Here is a 22,735-nt window from a genome sequence, read left to right as displayed (position 1 = left end):
CTCTCCTGTTCTCAGTAGCTCAACTCTAAAGGTCAGGTCTCCTGCAGACTGCTTAATAAAATCCTATTTTCTCTTATATTTACTTGGCATGATGAAATGTGAATCTGAAACAATTGCATATCAAATGACATAGTGCTGAAGAACTTTTTCCCCTCTAAAATCCTAAAGGATGGGTTCTGAGCTTGTATCACTAAGAGGAGAAAACAACAACAACAGAAACGCCTTCTTGTTTGGAGGATTTGAATGACCCGTGTTTGACTTAGAGAAGTAGCCCCGTGCCGGATAGTCTTAGGTCAGTTTGACACTAGCTGAAGTCATCTGAGAGGCAGGAACCTCAGTTATCAAAACACCTCTGTAAGACTCACAAGGGCAGTCCTATAAGCATTTTCTTAATTAGTGATTGATGAGGGAGAGCCCAGCCCATCATGGGTGGTGCCATACCTGGGCTAGTGTCCTGGGTTCTATAAGGAAGCAGGCTGAATAAGCCATGAGCGAGCAAACCAGTAAGCAGCACCCCTCCATGGTCTCTGCATCAGCTCCTGCCTCCAGGACCCTGCCTGTTTGAGTACCTGTCCTGACTTCCTTCAATGAAGGACTACAGTGTGGATGTATAAGCCAAATCAACCCTTTCCTCTTCAACTTGCTTTTTGGTCATGGTGTTTCATGGCAGCTATTGAAACCCAAACTAAGACAGGCCAAAATTTAGAGACAAGGGGTTTATAAACAAAACTCTGCACTGATCTAAAATGTACGTTTCCTGGAGTCTGCTTTTCAACTCAGGTTTACTATTGGAAGTAGATCTGATTTGCTTTGAGCCTCTCAAGCACTACTTCATTCAGATTTTATACTAAGTGTAGGGATTTCTTCATCCTTTCTTGGGGATCAGGGCCACAATCCTTCTGCTGTGTGGTGTTGCTTTTTGCATCAGTTTGGTAAAGCTGACTTTGTGGGACTAACCCTCAGTGGTTTTTATCAGATGGGCATATCAACAACTAGAAAACATTGCAGCTTGTATAATTTCCCTTCTTTCTCCCTCCCTCCCTCTCTCCTTCCCTTTCTTCCTTTCTCCCCCTGCCCCCTAGAATCTTCTATGCTTCTTGAACAAGAAGTGTTTTGTAGAATATCTTGTCTGTGGGTTATTGTCTTTTTCGCCTCCCTCCCCCGAATGTTTCGAAGTTCTATTTCCTCACAGACGATGTTTTCAATGATGTTTTAGAAGCACTTCTTTCATTACTACAAACTGATTTTCTCCCCAGGTCCCCAGCACTTTTACACTACAAGGCAGTTCACTAGTGAACTAGCACCCCCCTCTTCCCATCTGCTGGTAGACTCCTTTGGCCTGAGGTTGTCGTTTTTTGAAATCATCGTATTTGTCAAGCCTTAATTAAAAGTTGTAAAAAGAATTCTACATGTTCTTATTGGTATTCCCATTAGTACCTAGTTCATTTTTCTAACAAGTCACTTAACTCATCCATATTTTTCTTCATGTTTTTCTCCAGTATCAGCCTCTGGAGAATAAGGGATTGATTGTTCATACTTGTATTCTCTGGGCCAACCATACCTAATTACCTAAATGATTCCCAGGGTAATAGGAAATACACAATGGCATATGGAGGATTTGGTAGAGGTTTTACTTTTGTATAATTTAGACTTTTGACCGACTGAGAGCACCTGTACACAGCTCACGCCGCTGTGTCTGGTCTTTGACATTCTCATAACCTTTTAAATGGCCATCCATTCACACAGAGAGAACACCTGGGGTACCACTGTTTCACTGGTTAAACTCGTAGGCAACTTTCAAACGTGTATGTATTGTGTGAGGTTTTATAAGCTCCCTTTCTGACTGACACTTGCCTCTCTACGGTTTCCTCAACTGAAACCAACCATTCATTAAGTTATTGTGCATGCGTGAGACTAAACGCTAGGGATAACAATTCCTGCATGACAGGGGTGGGACAGAAGAATGCTGTAATCTGTAAAGCCCTCTGCTTCTGGGAGGAAGGCCAGCATTAATACAACGCACGATTGTTATTTCTGAATGTCCCTTTGCAAAGAACAGTGTTTTTCAAACTTTCTTTGACCAGACCTAACATAAATACTTTTTTTTAAAAAAAATCGCCATTCCTGGTACATATCTAAAAAAATAATTTTTTTCCCTTAAAACTCCTTTTTGTCACGCACTCTTTTCTACTACATAGTATTTAAGGATCGAATGATGGGCCCGTTCTCCTAAACCGATTTTACAGAACTCTATAGAGATCATAACCCACGACGACTAGGAATAAGATAAGTTGCAAATGATGACCGCGCCTCCAGCCTCGCCGGGCTCGGTGATGGGGCCGTTGCCCTCCTTGCCCGGCTTCTTTAAGACGGTGGCACCGGACTCATCCAGGGGATGGCGGAGGGGCCGGGCTCACCGAGTCGGCGGCGCAGGCCTGGCTCGCTCTTCCAGGTCTTGTGAAAGCTAGGGTGTGTGCACGCGGAGCTCACGAGGCCGAAGCGGGGGCAGCCACCGACCCAGCGCCCTGGAACCGCCGCCGCTGCCCGCCGCGTTTCCGGCGAGTCCGCGGGGGGTCCGCGCGTGCGCAGCGCGTCCTCCCCCGGGGCTGGCAGGGTGGGGGAACCTTTCGACCTCCCCGCGCCGGCGCGCGCGCCCGAGAAGCCAAAGTCCGCGGTGGGCTCGGCGCGGCGGCGCGCGCCAGGGGGCGTTCCCGCGCGGCCGGCCCCGCCCTCGCTCGGCGCCGAGCTCTCCTCCCAGTTTGCCCCGCGCTTCCTGCTCTGAGGCTGTCGCCGCCGGCGCGTCCCCTGTCCCGCGGCTCGCTCGCCCTGCCGGTGCCATGGCGGCCTTCAGCAAGTACTTGACGGCGCGGAACTCCTCGCTGGCCGGGGCCGCGTTCCTGCTGCTCTGCCTGCTCCACAAGCGGCGCCGCGCCCTCGGCCTGCACGGGTGAGGCTCGCGGCCGCGCCGCCTTCCCGGGCCCGAGCGGGTGCCCCGGGCGCGCGCCTCGCCCTTTCCTCCCGGGCCCGAGCTGCGCGGGTGCCCGCCGAGCGAGGCCAGCGGTCCTCCCCCGCTCCCCCTCCTCCCCCTCCCCCGAGTCCCCGCGGCCCTCGGCGGCCTGCTGGTCCCCGCGCTAGCCCCGGACTGTGGGAGGGAAGAGGGCGCGCCGTGTCCCTGCGCCCCCTCACCACCTCCCTCCTCTATGCCAACTTTCTGGGTGCGTTCTGGTTTTGCCGTCTCATCGCCACCGAGAGCTCGAAGGATTTGTGCGCTGGACGTTGACGTTTGCGTTCAGGGTGGGCATTTGACTCGCCAGGCTGGACGCACTTGGCCAAGTCCCTGGGAGCAGGTTGGGCTGGACTCCGGAGTAGTGGCGGTGCCGAGTCGCCAGGGCGTCGTTCCTAAGGGGGGTGTTCTAGGTCCACTTGGCACGATTTTTCTTCCCAAGTGGTGCCCTCGCCTCCGGACCTGGTCGGCGAACGCCCTGACATTGCATTTGGGAAAGCTGAATTGGCCCCGAGGTGTGTGGAGGACAAAGTTTCCTCCCTCGGTTTGTAGGTGAAAGGTGAAAGTGTGTTTTAGGTGAAGAGCACTTGTTTATGACACCATACCGCTTCCCGCCTGGAGAGGAGGTTCAAGTTTGCTTTGAACTTTGGGGAAATGAGGAGAGAAGAAGAGCATTGGGTTCTGGTAGTGGGATTGCAGGCACCGTTTTATTTCTTGTCGCACGTGTGATTTCAGCGAGTGAAGGAGAAAAGGTTACTTCCTAAGCGTTCTTGCGAGTCTTTGGATAGTTAATATTCAGCCTTAGAGTAATGCTTCCATGCATTTTATTTCATTAACCCTCTGGGCAGGTACTGTTGTCTCCTGCCTTTGGTTTGCCTGAACTATCTGGAATGTGGTCCAACATACTAGCACGGAGTTCTTAATACCCTTTCCCCGAAGTATTTTTTGTCCTTCTGTCTGCGTGGACTTGCCTGTTGTCTGCAGGATACTTTTCCTTCCTACATCAGCTTTACAAAATAATGATCTGCATCACCGTCATACACTAACTATTCCCCCTTTTTAAAAGTATTTTTGGCGGGTGGGTGGGAGGAAAGGATTAACTCGTAAATACTTTTCTCTTAGGTTGTGTCCTTTTTGAATGTCCATTTGCAGTTAGGAGTTACCAATTATTTGGGGATATGCCGATAGGAAATATTAAATGCTTTCAGTTACTTTTCTTTTTGCAGAGGAGCGTGTCAGTGCATAGAACAGGCATTTTAATAGGAAGGGAGCCTGACTGCTGACAGCTCTGAAGATTTAAAAACAGTCCTCTTTGCAGGACGTTACACTGCATACAGAAAACAACACCCAGCGCCAGTGTCAGGCTTGTCAGACTCGTGCAAGTAGGCACACCTGTGTTACCGGGGCGCAGGTCAAGAGGCATCCGAGAAACCCCTGTATCCATTTCCAGTCACAGCCCAAGCCAACGGCTCCACTGGTGTGTAATGCTATAGACTATTGAGTACAGGGGGTTTGAAACATAATCTAATGGGAAATAGTAGCAATAGTGGTGACATGGTATAATACAATTCATCTTCCTAAGTAATTGAAACTGTTCATCTAACATTCCAGAAATCTTTTTGAGAAACTTTGTGAACTTTCTGGAGATAGAATTATGCAATAGGTAATTTAATGAACAAAATAGAGTTGCTAATCTTTCATATTGGGATGAGTAGCATCATCTTTGTTTTAGGTGTGAATATTTTGGGGGGTGAAAATGCAGATTATGGGCAGATAAATGTGAGTCATAAATTCCTGAGATAAAATAAACTTACAAAAATCACCAAGAATTATATATATACCATTCATATATATATATATATATATATATATAATTTTTAGTTGTATATATGTATCTAATATAGATATTGTGTACTTCCATGATCTTATGTTTATCTTTCAGTCCCTGCCATTGGTTTCACAGTTTGGAGGTTAGAAAATTCTGACCTTCTATTTTACTGTTTGTATTTGGTAACAGAGCTAATTTTTTTTTTTTTTTTTGAGCTGAGGATCGAACCCAGGGCCTTGTGCTTGCTAGGTGAGCACTCTACCACTGAGCTTAAGAGCTAATTATTTTAATGTCTGGTGCTTAACTAAGGGATAAGTGGTTGCTAGTCCTTATTTTGTCCATCTTGTGAATAGTGGGTCTGTCTTTGACTTGGATAGGTAACAGAGCAAGTAAAACCACTTCAGGAATTATGTTGCAACATTATTCTAAATATTAGAGTGGATAAAATTTCTGTTGCTTTAAAGTTCTGCTAATGTAATTTTTATCACCCTATTAAATATCACATACATACACACACACACACTCTTTTGTTATGGAAATTTTTACATATATACAGAATATGTAGCATATAATAACCCCCCATTAGTTTTATCCATATTGTTTCATCCATATCTACTTGTGCCCTGATCCTTTTTATAGATTTTTAGGTAAAACTTTTAGTCATTGAAATTTGCAATTCTTAGTTACATTTTTTCAAACAAATAGAGACATTTGTATTATATTTCTATCTTACAAATTAGAACATCTTCATCTCCCCAGAAGGTTCCTTTGTATTTCTTTCTAATCATTTTCTACCACTGTTTTGCTGACTTTTCCCACTTTACTCTTCCTTAAACAATTGACTTTTTTTTTTTAAACTCATGGGCAAAAGTCACTGAATTACTAAAAAGGAATTGTTTGTTTAGGATGTTGTACTTCTGTGCTCCATGCTGTAGGAGACAGATATGTGTAACATTTAAAAAATGTAAGCCATCTTAAGGAGCTTACATTCTTATTAGGGAAAAGAGACTTAAACATGAAATGTTAAAAGTGTAAGATGTTACAGTGGAGTGTATAGCCACTTTACAATCCTAGCTTACCCATGCTTGTGCTTTGGTTTTGTATTTTTTTCAGCCATGTGCAATTAACTTGTAGTCTGTTGGGTGGCATAGGCTTTCTTTGGGGGTCTGATTGGATTTGTGCCATCTCATCCACTTCTCCCCAATGTGTTATTTTTCTTCACAGCTTAGCTCAGTAAAAAGATTTCTGCTAGGTGGTCTTTCTCTTTCCTAACTGCACACTGACATATCTGTCCTTTGCTTTTCTGACACCGTAAGATTCCTCTTCTCTAGCACCCACCAATTAGTTTTGTGCTTGACTGTTTTCTTGGCTTCTTCTCACATCAGACTCTGAATTTCTTTAGCCTTTGGACTGAGTCATGCTTATTTTTCCAATTTACTTAACTTCTATTTTCGCTGTACCAGGGGTCATACCTAGGCCTTGTCCATGCTAGGCAAGTGATTTACCACTGAACGAGGGAGACTTTGAGTCATATTTAAATCCCTCATTTGGGTATGTCCCAGGATAGACACTCGATAAATGTTACAGAGGGAATAAATGGTGCAGAGCTGTGGAGGAACTCTTAAGAACAGTTGGCAGGTGCTGGAGTAGCAAATAGAGGTCTTAGCTTCATCGAAGTCACGAGTCTACCCGAGAGTCTGCAATGTGACCTGAATAGTGGGAAATCAGGCCAGTTCTAATGCAAGGAAAGGGACCAATCTACATTGCCACAGTATTTTACTATGTGATATAAATAAGGCGTCAAAACAGAAGAAAGCTGTTTCCCTTCCCATCACTGCTCGTGAAATAAAGTTCAGATTTCTCATCCTAGGTTTCAGAGCTTTCCTCCATCTAGTGTCATCTTACCTGGCTAATCTTACTGTGGTCTTGCCTGCCAGTTGGTCCTCTGTGTTCCAAATAGGCCAGTTTCTGTACTGTTCTCTCTCTGAGCAGGCCTCCCTCATTCCTGGCTTTGGACCTTTGCCCATGTGATCAGTCTTATCTATAATTTCTGTTTCCTTTGTTCTCCAGTTCTTTAACACACGTAAAGGGCTGGAGAAGGGTCACCCTGACATGAAGTGGTTAGCTGCTCTTGATGGTCTCAGTTGACCCCGCTCTGCTTTTAGCCTGTCATTCCAGTGCCTTGACTGTTGTACCCTGCTTCACTGGGGTAATCCAGCTGGGTGTGTCCAGTACCCCTTTAAAGTCTTAGTCTGTAAGCAGTGGGGTGTATCTTCCTTCCCAGGCGCTTCTGTGGAGGTTTTAAATCCCACTCACTTGTCTTGGGCCTGTCTCATACCTGCATTTCTTTCTCTACACCCTAAGCATGGTCCCCAAAGCAGCTGTTTACAGACGAGTTGTTAGAAAATCAGAATTAGTAGCAAAGGTGGTATGCCAGCTTAGTTAACATCTTATGATTCTTTTACTCCAGGTATTTCTTGTGTATTCCCATGACTGGAAATTTCTTTGCTGCTTCTTCAGCCCGAGTTTGAGGGCCTGTGCCAGGCCTTTGCCTTAGCACTGGATGTGCTCCCGTCTAGTGGTTACTTCTTGCACTCCTTTCTCTAACCCCTGGTAGCTTCCCTGCAAACTTAATTTGCCCTTTCCTTATTTCTGTCTGTCCTTTTCAAATCAAGCTAGTGGCTGGCTTCACCTTTCCTAGTTTTACAAGTTCACTGAGGGTTTTGTATAAGCATGAGCCATGTCAGGGACTGGATCTGAAGTGGCATCCTTAGAATTAACTGTTGAGTGGAGCCCTATGGCTGGCCCTCTTTGGGCTTCTAGACTAAAAGGAGATACTTAAGGAAACTTAAAACATTTTTAAAAAAGGGTGTGTCAGCAACAGCAGCTCTGTACTGAACCCAGTTGGGGCAGAGTTGTGAGAAGTGTGTCTGCGGTCTGCTAGGGCTACTGGGTAAGAGTTGTCTAGTTAATTACAATTCTCAGGTTTTGGTACATTGGCCCCCTCTGGCAGCCACTCTTGTCCAGTGCGCTTCACTTGCTCTTTCCTCCGTCTGGAATGTTGTTTCCATGATGTCACATTGTTTATTCCTTCCCCTTTCAGTCATTGATCAGTTAGATCACAGTTAGACCCGTTGCCCTGTGATTTCAGTAACATTCTTTGTGTGTTCATGTTCTGTGTCTCTTCCTAGCCATACTTCCTCCATAGCCCTTAGTGCTATCAAATGTGTTGTTTATTGTGCCTGCGCCTGTGCTACTGGGATGCAGTTAAACTCCACAAAGGAAGACATTTCCGTCTGTTTTATTCATTGGTATAGCCCTAGTGGGAAGAACTGTGCTTGGCATAGTGTACTCAGAAAACACTGTGCAGTGATTTTACCTGGAGATGCTAATTTCCTAGGGCATGGCTACTGCTAAATTAAATAACAGTCTTCTTCTAAATATGTTATCGTAAGCATGTCATCTCTTTAAGAACTAGAGCTCTTATGCTGTTTGTAGGTTCAGAAACAATATAAATGATAGCATTAATTTATGGGTTTTTTTGAAACCAACTTTTGGTAGTTAAGGAGTGGAAATATTGAAGATAATTAAATAAACTAATAATTGCTCATATGACCATAAATATAGTAAACATTATTTTATTTTTGCTTACTCTGTATTTATATGCCTTTTGCAGTTATAATTTATTATTTCACAGTTTTCATTTAAGGCATAAATCCTGTTTTTATATATGGCCTTTATGACTATAGTTTGCATGACATCCTGTTTTATTTTACTCTTACATGTTGTGTATTTTGACTGCCTGTGAAAGATTTTGTTTTTTTCTTGTAGTGCTGAAAATGGAATCTAGAGGGGTTCTACCACTGATCCATGCCTATGGCCGTTTATGGATAGTATATTTTTTAAGTAAATACTTATATCTCTGCTGAATAATTTCTTTGAACTAAATTACAGAAATAGGATTAATAAATGGAAGTGTATGGATGTCTTTATCATGATGGAAGGGGTGTGAACATTCTGAACTATGCAAATTGACATGACTTTTTAAAATGGGTCATGAAAATTTGTAATGCTATGAATGTTAGTATAATTTACCATTATTGAGGGATTTTTTTTCTCTTTTAGAGGTTCAAAACGATGTTGAAAAGTTAGTTTATATGTGTTTTATAGATTGGCAAGAATGAGGTTTTGTATATTTTCATTCAGCAGCATTTATGATCATGAAGTAGCTTGATATAGTTAAAGGACATGGTCTTTGAGGTCTGGTAAGGGTTCAGAGGTTTAGTCAGCTATGCCTTAGATCTATGGCTTCTCATGAATTTCCCCACCCTCTCTGAGCCTCAGAAGAAGAGGATAATAGTATTTATTTAAGCCATCACTTATGTAAAGGTTGAATATTGAATAAGAAAACACCTTAATCCAGTGCTCAGCTCAGAAGCCATCATTATGCCTGCCAAAAGAAAACCAAAAAGAAGACAAATTATCCCTCTGTTAGCTTTTCAGAAACTACTGAGGCTTCCAGAAAATGCTGTCAAATGTGTCAATGAAATGTCCTTAAATAACTTTGAAATTGGTAGATCGATTTGCTTTTAGAGTATTACATTGGTTTCAGAGACACAGTTTCAGGTCTTACGTGTTTCCAGTTGCTATCTCCTAAATAGGATACTCTGTATTTCTCCACTGATAAAGAGGTAGTCTAGACTCCTGGTATTCAAAGTGTGGTCTCATAGAGCAGAAAGAACTATGACCTACTTTGTAGACTATAAGATTTTGTTGAAATAGCATGAAGTTGCATTCATTTTTATGGCAACCACATATTCTTCACTGACTTCCTCTCTTCAGGTTGTTCCTTTGTTATTATTATTTTTGATCTTTGGGTATTGGTCGTTGCTGGTCCTGTGTGTCTTTCCTCTAAAACTGTTTTGATTCTTTATTTTTATTTGTTTATTTATTTATTTTTTGGTTTTTCGAGACAGGGTTTCTCTGTGTAGCTTTGCGCCTTTCCTGGAACTCACTCTGTAGCCCAGGCTGGCCTTGAACTCACAGAGATCCACCTGGCTCTGCCTCCCGAGTGCTGTGATTAAAGGCGTGCGCCACCACTGCCCGGCTTGATTCTTTATTCATATTTTCCTAGTAAATTTGAAGGATCAGATTAGAGTACGTTTAGGTAAGGTGTGACCTTTTTGATAATAGACACCCTTTGAGAATTGTTTTGGTTTTTATCTGTAACTTGCCAGCACTTTCTGGTAACAGACCTGCCACCATCCGTCTCGTCCTTACTGAGTAGCATGCTCCTTTAAGCATATTTTTCTTGAAGCCGGAGGGAAAGGTCTTTCAGTTTTGGCCATGGAGCTGTCATGATGACAGTGTAGAGCCAGTGGTCCTTTGACCTTGAAGAGGGAGAAACCCTTTCTGATCTAGTCTAACATTAGAGTTGCCACATCCCTTCAGAGACCAGATTGGTCTTAGTCTAGCAAGCAAGCTCATGCTTAATCCTAGAATTTACTACACCCTTCTGAAGTGCTCAGGCCATACTGTACCTTTAGAGAAATATATTGTAATGCTTTCTCAGGATCAGTCATCTAGGATCTGATGTTTATCCTCCACCTTTAATCTGGAATCATGGGGAAGAAAAGATTACGTCTTCTTTGGAGTTATATATAGCCAATTAAATTCAAATTTATTCAAAATGTTATTTCTTTTGGAGAGTTTTAAGAATTGTTAGAGGTTGTTTAAAATGGAATTTGTACTATGTACAAAGGCATTAGGCCTTGGTTAAAAAAAAGACATTCTTTTTAGAGTCACTTTTGTTGTAGACATCTGTGTCAAGAGGTAAGCATAAAGGCACGGTACATAGGCTGTGTTCACTGTGTTCATCAATGGAGACTGTAACACACATTAGGATATTTTTACAGGTCTATGAATGTTTTGTTTTTGTTTTGCGTTTTGTTTTGTTAATGCTAAACTTTTTGGGGGGGGACAGGGTTTCTCTGTGTAGTTTTGGTGCCTGACCTGGATCTCGCTCTGTAGACCAGGCTGGCCTCGAACTCACAGAGACCTGTTTGCCTCTGCCTCTCGAGTGCTGGGATTAAAGCCACCTGGCCACTTTTTTTGAGGCAGGGTCTCGTGTAGTCCAGGCTAACCTTAAACACTAGGTAGCTGAGGATGACTTGAACTCCTGAGCCTCTTGTCGCTATCGCCTAAATTTTGAGATTACTGGCATGTGCTTCTATGGCTTTGTATTTTTTTTTTAAAAATAACATTTCTTATCCTTTTGCTAGTGTAGTAGGCCTGAGTGAATGCGGTTGAACAAAATATAAATTGAAATTGAAGCTCATCAGAGCGTCATCAGCTAGCATGATGCCTATAAATAGGTGTAGAAGGCTCAGCATTGTACTGGTAGCATGAGGCAGACCTTAAAGTGGACATATGATTTACTCCATGTGTAAACTATTTTGATGACTTCTTTTGGTTTTTAAGCAATGCATAATGGTGGTCTTTTTCAGACCACAATTTAATATACTTATTATTTATTAACACATTTTGAGACAAGACCTTATGGAACCCAGGCTGGCTTTGAATTCAGCTATGTAACGAAGGATGACCTTAATTCTTGAGGTTCCTGCCTCCCCATTTCTCAGGTGCTGAGACTGCAGGTGTGTGCTACTCATTCATATCTGTTGGCATTAATAAATAGATGCACTATGTAGAACAGAGCAGCCCTTATGTATATAATAGTTTAGATAGTATGTTGTGTTTATGTGCCGCCCACTGTATGTTCTCATTTTTAAAATATTTATGAAACTTAACCAACCCTATGAAGTAAGTAACATAGTATTTCTAAAGAAGGAAGTGATGCTTTATTTTAATGTAGTGAATAGCACTAGATGCAAGAAATAGTTTTAAAATTATTCTTTAAATGCTTCATATTTCAAATATTAAACATTTTAATAACAAAAAAATTAATACATCTTAAATTTGAATACTAAAAAGAAAAGGAGAAAGCACCTATCATTTATCACTGTTACATTATATTTCATTGATTCTAAAATCTACTTTTTTCACATAGCATCCATTTTCACATTTTAACTTCTGAAATTAAATTGCAAAAGACAACTGATATATCTTAGTTTTGACTAGAACAGTACTTAGGTTATTGCATTTCCTCTTTATTATGCATGTTTTTATCTTGTTTGTAAAAATACTGTATCAGCTTATGTGGAGGGCTCTAAATTTAATGTTATTACTGTTCTTCAGTATATCATATGCTTAGGGAAACAAGAAATTGTAATAGAATCATATATTTTCCTCATTCCAGACCAAGAGTTGGAGGAAGCAGGCTGGCCTGAGATCATTAGGTAGATATAGAAACAACAGGCCATGTGGTGGTGGCTCACGCCTTTAGTCCCAGCACTCGGGAGGCAGAGGCAGGCGGATCTCTGTGAGTTCTGAGAACAGCCAGGGCTGCACAGAAAAACTCTGTCTCAAAAAAACAAAACAAAAAAACTTCTCAGAGGATGCTGAGGTTTTGCCTGTTAGTAGATGGTCAAGGGATCCTCTTGAGAATAGAGGGGTATGGGTGTAACATGAATCTTAAAGAGTCTTATTAATAAAACTCAAACCTGAGGCCAGTTATTGGGGTGAATGCTGGAAGATCAGAGAAGCAGAACAAGCCACAGCTTTCTCACCTTGCTAGTTCCTCAGGTGATCTTGTTTCCTCAGGCTGGAAGCTTCTGAGTCCTCCTCCACATGAATCTCAGCTGAACTGTGTTGCTCCAAAGCTTAAACTAACTATATGCTTTTTCCTCTTTCCTTCCTGGTCCTCATGCCTTCCTTATATACCTTTTCCTTTCTGCCCCCACTCCCTGGGATTAAAGGCGTGGGTCACCCTGCTTAGCTGTTTCTAAAGTGGCCTTGAACTCAGAGATCTGGCTAGCTCTGTCTCCCAAGTGCTGGGATTAAAGGTGTGTACCACCACTGCCCAACTTCTGCTATGGCTTGCTCTTCCCATTTTCTAGCCACCATTTCTGGCTCTGTTCTAGTGGCTGTCTGTTCTCTGACCCCAGATATGTTTATTTCGGGGAACACACAATATTTCAGGGAACACAATACCCACCACATATGGGCCAACTTTGAACCTTAACGTAAGAGAATATAGTGATCAAGAAAGACACTGACATTAATCTCTGCCCCCCACATCCACCTGCATATTCACTGCACCTACATAATAAGTACACATGCAAAAAGGAAAAAAAAAAACCAGACCACTGAAAGAGAAATGTGCAGTATAACATTTCAGTACTACTTTTCTAGTTCAACCTCAAGCATCCCTGCTAAAATAATCCTCTAATAATATTATATTCAGAATACCATTCTCTATTTACCTGTGAATACAACTATATTGTATTAAAAATAGATTTAAGGTATTTTCAACTGTAGGGGTTCCTTTGACTTTTTCTTTTAGTAATGCCCAAGATAGGCTGTTTAGTAGAGAGATGGAAGTGGGGGAAGCCAATGTAGGATAAATGATAACATTCAGTTCATGTGATTAACATGGGTTCAGCAATAGCAAGCTCCCCCTTGGAGAAAGTGGAATTAATATGGAGAGAAATAGAATATTTATCCAGTACATTTTATTGAATATTTGTTGTTTCTCGGTATGTTAGCAAGTGAGAATTGCACATTAAATATGAAACTACAAATAATTTTTAAAAATCCAGAATTCCTAGACCTTTGTTAGAAATGTGGTCTTTTAGGAGAGCATGGAATTAGAAAGATTTAATTAATCTCTTTGTTACATGGATAGATTCACTTTTGAGCTCAATCTTAATCTCTTTTGCTAAGAGGTCAAAGATATTCCAAGTAGGGAGAACAGCTTGAGCAAAGCCATGGAGAAGGGTCAGCAGGAACATGAAATTGGAGACAGTAAAACTGTCATTTTTATTGAATACTCGTCACCATAGGAGACGGTTCTGACAATTTTCTCAGTTTCCCACCTTTTCAATCCACTTTTTTTTTCCTTTTTCTATATTTCTCTCTTGATTAGGTGATCAATTTTGGAAAACTTTTTTCTAGGGAATTAGGCATTTCATCCAATTTTTAAATTACTTTATGAGAAATCCAGAGACTTTCTGTTTTAATTGGCTTTTGTCTTGTGCTTCTGCATTCTCATTTTCTTAATTTTGAGGGAGGCACTACATACCTCCCTCTCTCTCTCTCTCTCTCTCTGTGCCCCCTCTCTCTGCCCCCCTCCCCTGCCCCTCTCTGCCCCCTCTCCTCTCTCTCTGCTCCTCTCTCACCTGAGGATCGAACCCAGTGCCTTGCTCTTGCTAGGCAAGTGCTCTACCACTGAGCTAAATCTCCAACCCTCCTCTTTTGTTTTTTAAAGATAGGGTTTCTCTGTGTAACAGCCCTGGCTGTTCTGGAACAGCTGTGTAGACCAGTCTGGCCTTGAACTCAGAGCTCTTCCTGCCTCTGCCTCCTGAGTGCTGGAATTAAAGGCATGGGCTACCACACCTGACATGGTATTCCTTATCTTTGAATTTTTAAAGTAACTTTGTGACATCCCTATCCTCTCACCTTCGTTTATATGATGTTTTTTCTTTTTTCTTCCCTTCCTTCCTTCCTTCCTTCCTTCCTTCCTTCCTTCCTTCCTTTCTTTTTTTTTTTTGGTCATTTGTAAGACTTTATATTTTAGTGACGTTAACCTTTCATAATTTATAATATATCTGGGAACCAAACTTGGGTCCTCTGCAAAAGCAATATATTTGCTTAACTACTGAGCCATCTCTCCAGCTCCCAATCTTTGTTGTTTTGTGAAGCAGGGTCTCAGTTTGTAGCCCAGGTTGTCCTGTAGCTCACTGGGTAGCCCAGGCTGGCCTTGGACTTTTTGATCCCCTTCTCCCGCTTCCCAAAGGCTAGGATTTCAGCTGTGTCCACCATGCCTGCTCTTTAAACATCGTAAGTTGCTAACGTATTTGGAGATGAGGAGAACATGCAGATGGGGAGAAAGCGAATTACCCATTTTGGAATGGACAGATCAGGAAGGGATGTGGTGGACAAGTGTGTGTGCTGCTCTTGGTGAGCGGCTCAGCTACAGCAGTGCAGCTTACTCAGGCTTACTGCTCATGCATGTGGGTCTTTCCTGAGCTGCTTGGGTTTCCGTACAGCATGGAGGCTCCTTCTAAGAAAGGACCATCCTGAGAGCAGGGTGAAAGAGCAAGACTTTATGGTCTAGCCTTAGGTAATACTGCCTCATTATCTACCTCTTTCTGTGTGTTGAGATAGAGTCTCTCTGGAATCAAGGGGAGGGCACATAGACTTTATCTCTAGGCTTGGTTATGGAAGCATTCTAGAAGACTCTGGGACAGATAATAGAGTTACTGTCTTTAGAGGGTCCATTATGCTGTAAGGTAGAGTCATCTATGTTGTAAGGTAGTCATTATTTTCTAGGTTTTGCTTTTTTTTTTTTTTCCTTAACATGGATCTCATATAGCACAGGCTGTGTAACCATGGCTGACCTGATCTGATGCTCTTGCCTCCACCTCTACAGTGCTAGAATTACAGGCGTGCACCATCACCTGTCAGCTTACTTGCTTACTTTTTAAATTGCTGTATAGTTTCCCTCCCCCACCATCCCGTCTCCCTCCCTTCCTCCCCTCCCTCCCTCTCCCTCCTTCTGGTTTCTTGTGTAGCCCAGGCTGCCTTCAGACTCATTATGTAGCCAAAACTGGTTTGAACTCTTGATGCTTCTGACTCCACCTCACAAGTACTGGTGTTAGCTGTATGCCACCACCTAGGAAGTAAATTATCATTCTGTCTCCCTGCCCCAAGGGGTCTACATAGCCCCCACTGGCCTGGAACTCACTATGTAGACCAGGCTAGCTACAAACTCACTGAGATCTGCCTGCCTCTGCCTCCTGAGTGCTGGAATTTAAAAACGTGTGCCACAACACCTGGCTTGTCGGCTTCCTTTTCTGACAGTCTCACTGTTTAGTGTACACTGGCTTGGAACTTAGTCTGTAGCCCAGTCTGGGTTAGATCCCATGATTCCCTGACTCTGCCTCTAATATTGTTGTTGCAGGCAGACACTACCACTCCTAGAAAACTATTGTGTGATATTTCATTGAGTGTGTATAGTCCAATTTATGTATCTGCACTTCTATTAGTTATCTGTAGTCTTGGCCAGGTCGGGGAGCTGCTGTGAATGTCTTTTTTTGTTTGTTTGTTTGTTTGTTTTGTTTATCGAGACAGGGTTTATCTGTGTAGTTTTGGTACCTATCCTGGATCTCGCTCTGTAGACCAGGCTGGCCTCGAACTCACAGAGATCCGCCTGGCTCTGCCTCCCGAGTGCTGGGATTAAAGGCGTGCGCCACCACTGCTGCCCGGCACTCCTGTAAATGTCTTTATCCAAGTCTCTTGGTGAATGAAAGCCACCTTCTATCATCAGTGTTGCTTTGAAGAATTAAACACACACACACACACACACACACACACACACACACACACAATTAACTTTCTTTCCCTCTTCCAGTCTGTCAGGTGTTGTAGCTATTAGAACTTGAATAGGTAAATCTGTCAGTATTTTTAAAACTTTTATTCACTTATTTTGTGTGTATGTGTGTGTGTGTGTGTGTGTGTGTGTGTGTGTATGCAAGTATGTGTGCACATGTGCATGTGTGGCATTCAGGGGACAGCAGGTGAGAGTTGGTTCTCTCCTTCCACCACTTGGATTCCAGGGACTGAACACAGGCAATCAGACTTAGCCACAATCACCTTTACCCACTGAGCCATTTTGCCAGCCTCTCTGCCTCTCTGTGTAGCTGGAACTTGCTCTGTAGACCAGGCTGGCCTTGAACTCACAGAGATTCACCTGGCTCTGCCTCCCGAATGCTGGGATTAAAAGGCTGTGCCACCACCGCCTGGCATCATTGCTAATTTTTGAATTGGTTTTTTGTTTGTTTGTTTGTTCATTTTTTTTTTTTTTTTCGAGACAGGGTTTCTCTGTGTAGCCCTGGCTGCCTGGGAACTTGTTTTGTAGACCAGGCTGGCCTTGAACTCACAGAAATTCACCTGCCTCTGCCTCCCAGATGTTGGGGTTAAAGATGTGCACCACCATCGCCCTGTGTTTTCTTGCTTTTTTAAAAAAAGTTATTTATGTTTTGAATGCTAACTTTTTACTAAATTAATGGTTGCAGATATTTTCTCTCATTCAGATGCTGGCACTTTTGTTGATTATTATCTTTGCTGTGCTAAGAGATGCTTTGAAACAGGTCTATAGTTTGTAATGTGTTTTAAACAATCCTAAAGTACACTTAAATTAAGAAAATAATAACCTAAAGTGCTGTTTTTTAAAAAAAAGTTATGTATTTTTATTTTATGTGTATGTTTTGCTTGCATGTATATAAGTGTGCCTTGTGCCCATGGAGGTCAGAAGAGGGCACCAGATCTTCTAGAATTGGAGTTACAGTTTTGAGTCACTATGTGAGTGTTGGGAACTAAACCTGGGTCTTCTGCAAGAGTAGCTAGTGCTCTTAACTGCTGACCTATCTTTCCAGCCTCAACTCAAGCATTTTAACAAATGGAACACCCTTTGACTTGTCGTTAGTTGTGTCTTTCTAGCTTTGCTTGGTCTTATGTATCTTAATGCTGAAAATGAAGTCTACCGATTGGTTAAGCTCAGTGAGGCACTGACAGTGGAAGGCTGAGTATACATGACCCTTGCAAAAGACTTGGAGATGTGCAACAAAGCTTCCTCTTTAGAGTGACTTACTGCCTAGTCTAAGGAGTGTGTGAGCCAGGCAGCCCCTCTGCCCATACTTTAGAGTCTACTTCAAGCACACAGACCCCCCAGGTGGTGACTTAACAAGAGCAGCATACATTTGGATAAGTCTGAGCAAAGCAGAGGTGTGAAGACATTTCAGTTCACCCAGAGCATTCTTGACAGTACTTCCTGAGAACATGTCTTAGTTCGTTTTCTACTGCTGTGATAAAGCATGGCCAAGACAACTTACAGAAGAGAATGTTTGGGTTTATAGTCTGGAGGGAGCATGGCAGCAAGCGGCAGGTATGGCGGCCTAGGAACAGGGAGCTGAGAGCTTACATTTAGAACAGCAGGCATGAAACAGGAAGTGGATTGCTAGCAGGTGAGGCCTAAGTTCTCAAAGCCTGTCCCCAGGGACATACTCCCTCCAGCAAGGCTGCCTTTTCAAATAGTGCCACAATTAGGGACCAAGTGCTCAAATGCCTGAACTACAGGGGATATTTCTCATTCAAACCACCAAGAATATCTGTCTGACCAGCTGGTATTTTGCTGGGCGTGTTTGAGTTCTGCCTAAACTTGGTTTCCCCTTCTGTTCACGGATACAGATTCCATATTCCAGCTATGCTATACTCTAACTTCAGGAAACCAATCTGCGTCAGCTTCTTATCTCCTCAGAATACTTTACTGGAAGGAAACACACCAAACAGGAATTTAAAATGTGGTTCATGTTTCATTGAAGAAGCACAAGGCTAGTATGTTACAATAGGTTGTAAGCCAAGCTAATGATGCTGTGCAAACAGGGACTAGTAATCAGATCTGAACCTGAGCTACTGTTTCCTTGAGACAGCTAGTTTAGATTTGGTTACTCATGTGATTGAGGGGTGCAGATTCTGAGCAGCATGAGAGAACACAAAGTAGAAATGTTTTTCTAATGTGATGGCTAATCTCAATTGACAGCATGACTGGTAGAGAAATACTCATAGAATCCAGAACTATCTATGACGACATCTCTAGAGGAGATTGCCTAAGTGGGTAGACCTGTCCTGAATGTAAGAAACACCATACAGCACTGGAAGCTTAGATGGGGTAAGGGGTAGAAGGAAGTTCACTGTCACAGGCCCTCTCATATCTTCATGGTGCATGCTGCTCTGCTGTCATGGTGGACTGAAGCCCCTGAAATTCTGCAACAAAATACATCTTCCCTGCAGCCCCCCCCAGTGTTTTAAGTCTCAACACATGTAGCTTTGTGTCAACTTGTTAAAGTACCATTGACTAAAACAGTTAATGTAGCCAAGTTTTATTCAAGAATGGAGAGTTAAATTGTCACCATTCTGTGAGAAGATTTATAGGAAAAAGTATAAATGATGTGTGGGAATTTACACACATACGTGTGTGTACACAGACACACACAGAGTGCATTTGTTCATAATACTAGTAAGGTAATATTTATTGATTACTTTCTTTAAACAATACTTAGTACAGATTAAACATGTCTGCCCTGAAATTTTCTGAAATAATGAAATTTTTTGAGCACTCTGGGTTTTTGTATCTGGTAAAATGTATGTAACAGATATTCCAAATTGTGAAAAACTGTGACATCTGAAACACTTCTGGGCCCAAGCATTTCATGCAGCAGACACCCAACCTGTAAAAAGGCAACTGAACTATGAATGAATTTCGCTCCTGTAGATTATGAATAAAAGAAAACAACCATTGGGAGAATTTGATGTATTTATTGACGTCTTAGAATAATTTTTACTAGGGAAGCAAATAGTACATAAAGTAAAGCTCTTTTATTTTTCCTTTACAGTAAGAAAAGTGGAAAACCACCATTACAGAACAATGAGGTAAAAAAATTAAATCTACTTTTGGGGATGTTTGCATTATTTAGTTAATTTTATTGAGTACTTTTGAATTAAGATAAGTCAGAATTTTAGAATTCAGTTTTTAAAGTATCCTTTCCAACCTACTGGATAGAAGAACTATAGGATTTTCTCTTTAAGCATCCCACCCGTCTAGTATCTTCTAGTACTGCTTGTATCTGTTCATGGAAAGCGGTCTTCTAAGGAGGCAGTCTGGGCTCTGTTAGATTTAGCCCCTGGTGAGATTGACTGCCCATGTAGCTTTGTTTTTCATATTTTTATTGAGACAGGATCTCACTATATGTATAGTATTGGATGGCCTTAAACCCTTTATCCTCCTGCCTCAGCCTCCTTAGTGCAGGATTTAACATGTGTGTAGTGCTATGATAAGAAACTTTCTTTAAATATTTATCATATGATATCTTTTTTTTTGTTTTTTTTTGTTTTGTTTTTTTGAGACAGGGTTTCTCTGTGTAGCTTTGCACCTTTCCTGGAACTCGCTTTGTAGACCAGGCTGGTTTCGAACACACAGAGATCTGCCTGGCTCTGCCTCCCAAGTGCTGGGATTACAGGCGTGCGCCACCACTGCCCAGCAACATCATTTTTATCTTTTTAAAATTCTGTATATATGCTTTTGAACTTACCCTAGAATTTCCTTAGACATTGTGCTTAATATAGAACGTAGTTACCCAAAGGAGGTTTAACTAGCATAAAACACATCAACACTGTTAAATTATTTGATGTGAACACCATATTGATAATTTTCAGCTTAACATTGATGTTATTTATTTATAACTTTTTCACAAGTTATTGGTAACTATAATCTTCAGGTATCTTTTGATGATCTCTTTGATAACAGATCCTCTGTTTCTGTATTCACCAATTGATTTTTTTAAATAGTAGCTTTACACCCCTTTAATAATCATCATTTAAGTGTGCAAGTCAGTTATTAGTATATTCGTCACAGAGTTGAATGGTTGTTACCCTCTCTTAAATTATTGGTGGTACCAGGTGGACCCTGAGGTCATGTCTTGCCCAGATGGATCTCCACAGTCCCCATTGCCCACCTGAGTAGTTCTGCCACACCTCCTGCTGCCCCATGTGTGCCTCAGATCCACCTCAGCTGGGCCAGTTGAATGGATTGGAGTCACCACACTTGCTGTGGGGACAGCTATACTTGGTTACCTGGCTTACCAAAAGTTCTACATTAAATATCATCACACCAAAGCTATGGTGAACCTTCAGATCCAGAAAGACAACCCCAAGGTCGTGCATGCCTTCAACACGGAAGATATGGTAGATAAGGTCATATACTGATGCCGCAGGGGGTACAAAAAGTTCCTTTCTGCAATGGCGCTCACATAAAACACAAAGAAGAGACTGGTAACAACCTGGGTCCTCTGATCATCAAGAAAATAGAAACTTAGGGGAGTCGTGATGCTGCATCCCATTGTGTTGTGATGTCACCTGATCATCTAATTAGAATTACATCCACTCTGTCTAATTGGTGTCCCCAGGTTCTAGATGTAGTACCTTGCAAATAGCAGCTTTCATATTCATGGCATCAGCCTTGCTACTGGAACATTGTGGTGCACATTTGTTGAAAGGAAAAAAAAAGAAAACTAAACCAACTTCATGGTATATGAGTTATTTGGGTCTTGTAAGGATCCATTCCTTTAAAATAATGGTCTTAGGATATATTGTATCTTGAGGTTAATGTTATAAATTATTTTCAAAATCATATACCATGTTCTTTGTACTTAACAGTTTAAAGAAAAACAATCACCTTTTCATATTACTTAGTTAACCTGGAAAGTAGAGAGTGTGATGAAGTTGCTTTGATTCATGATAGCATATGAGAAACATACTATGACCTTGACTGTCCTTGTGGCTGAGGTGATGGCATGGATTCAGCTTGTGAAACTGTATGTTATTCTCCTTAATTCCAGCCAGATCAGATCAACAGTAAAAGAGCGACAACTGAAAAGACATTTTTTTTTTTTTTTTTGTTAGCTCCCACCCCTAAATCTCATGCTTAGCAGCACTCACTTCTTGTTAGCATCTTCTCTCACCCCTTAGCAACCATGGATCTACTGTGTGTCTGTTGGTCTGCCCGCTTTGGGACATTTCATGTTAATAGACTTATGCAGTATGTGTGGTCCTTTCGGCCTTTCACTTAACATGATGTTTTCAAGATTTCTTCATGTTGTTGCTGTATCTATACTCTGCTCCTTTTTATGCTGAATAGTATTCTGTTGTATAGGTGTAACATGGGGTGAGGGACTCTATGTTGTTAACATAAACATGCACACTTAGGAGTAATGCAGCTGTGAACATATACCAGTTTTGAGGTGGATACATGTTTTTATTTCTTTTGCATGGTCTATAACTTAGTGGGGAATTTAGGGTTATATAGTAACTCAGTTGACTTTTTTTTTCAAATAAGTGGTATTTATCTCTGTGTCAGTTTACTGGCTTTAACTGCCTGTACTATTAGTATAGTTTTGAATGTAATTCTTATACCTAGTATATTAATACAGGCTATTACATACAAGTTTAATTTGCCTTCTTTTTCTTCCTTAAAATTATTGTTAGAAATGACTAAACATCCAAGTGATTATTACCCTGTTACATCCCTTAAGCTCTCCCCACCCTTTCTCTCTATCTCAATTTGTCTCTGTCCACCGTGACTGTATCTATCTGTAGCAAAACTTGTATTTCTCCACTAATCCAAGGTCACTCTTTACTACCCTCCTTCTTTTCTTTTGAGACCAGTTCTCACTGTGTAGCCTCAACTGGCCTGTAACTTGCTATGTAGAGCAGGCTGGCCTTGAACTTGTAGAGATCTGTCTGCCTCTGCCTCCTGGGAGTTGGGATTAGTGGCAGGCACCACTATGCCTACCTTCTCTAGATGTTTTAAGAGAAGGATGGGGTTAGGAGGACAACTTGACGGAGATGGTTCTCTTTTCCCACCATGTGGGTCCTGTGGGTTGAACCCAGGTCAGCAAATTTGTTGGCAGGTACCTTAACCCACTGAACTGTCTTGTTTGCCCTCTTTTAATTTTTTGTTGTTTTTGTTTGAGATACAGTCTCACTATATGCTTAAGTCTGGTCTTCTGATACTCTGTCCCTATAATCTCTCACATCTAAATTATCCATCTGAAATGTGTCTTAAGTTCTAGGACAGTTAATTTGGTTCCACCTATTTTGTACCCCTTCCCCTTTTGGACAGTTTTTTGTTAACATAAAATAAATTATTTGTAGGTTGTATAGTGTAA

The 22,735-nt window shown here is 41.7% G+C and overlaps 1 protein-coding gene and 1 pseudogene across 3 annotated transcripts in view; both read left to right on the top strand.

Annotated features, from left to right (window-relative positions):
* The first annotated feature begins 2,655 nt into the window (after window positions 1-2,655).
* The window catches only part of Abcd3 (ATP binding cassette subfamily D member 3), a 61,340-nt gene continuing 41,260 nt past the window's right edge, over window positions 2,656-22,735 (top strand). The window contains exons 1-2 of one of the 3 annotated variants that reach the window (XM_036190535.1): window positions 2,656-2,947; window positions 19,406-19,442. In XM_036190535.1, coding sequence (XP_036046428.1) covers window positions 2,838-2,947; window positions 19,406-19,442 — 147 coding nt within the window. In that variant the 5' untranslated portion in view covers window positions 2,656-2,837. Of the gene's footprint in view, window positions 2,948-3,085; window positions 3,216-3,245; window positions 3,295-19,405; window positions 19,443-22,735 lie in introns of those variants that run through there. The other 2 variants (XM_036190536.1, XM_036190537.1) reach the window with 2 other exon arrangements.
* LOC118585510 lies at window positions 19,643-20,884 on the top strand (annotated as a pseudogene).

This window comes from Onychomys torridus, chromosome 6 (assembly GCF_903995425.1).
Source record: "Onychomys torridus chromosome 6, mOncTor1.1, whole genome shotgun sequence".
NCBI lineage: Eukaryota > Metazoa > Chordata > Mammalia > Rodentia > Cricetidae > Onychomys > Onychomys torridus.
The sequence above is the reverse complement of the archived record's forward strand: the minus strand, read 5'-3'. Positions and strand labels throughout refer to the sequence as shown.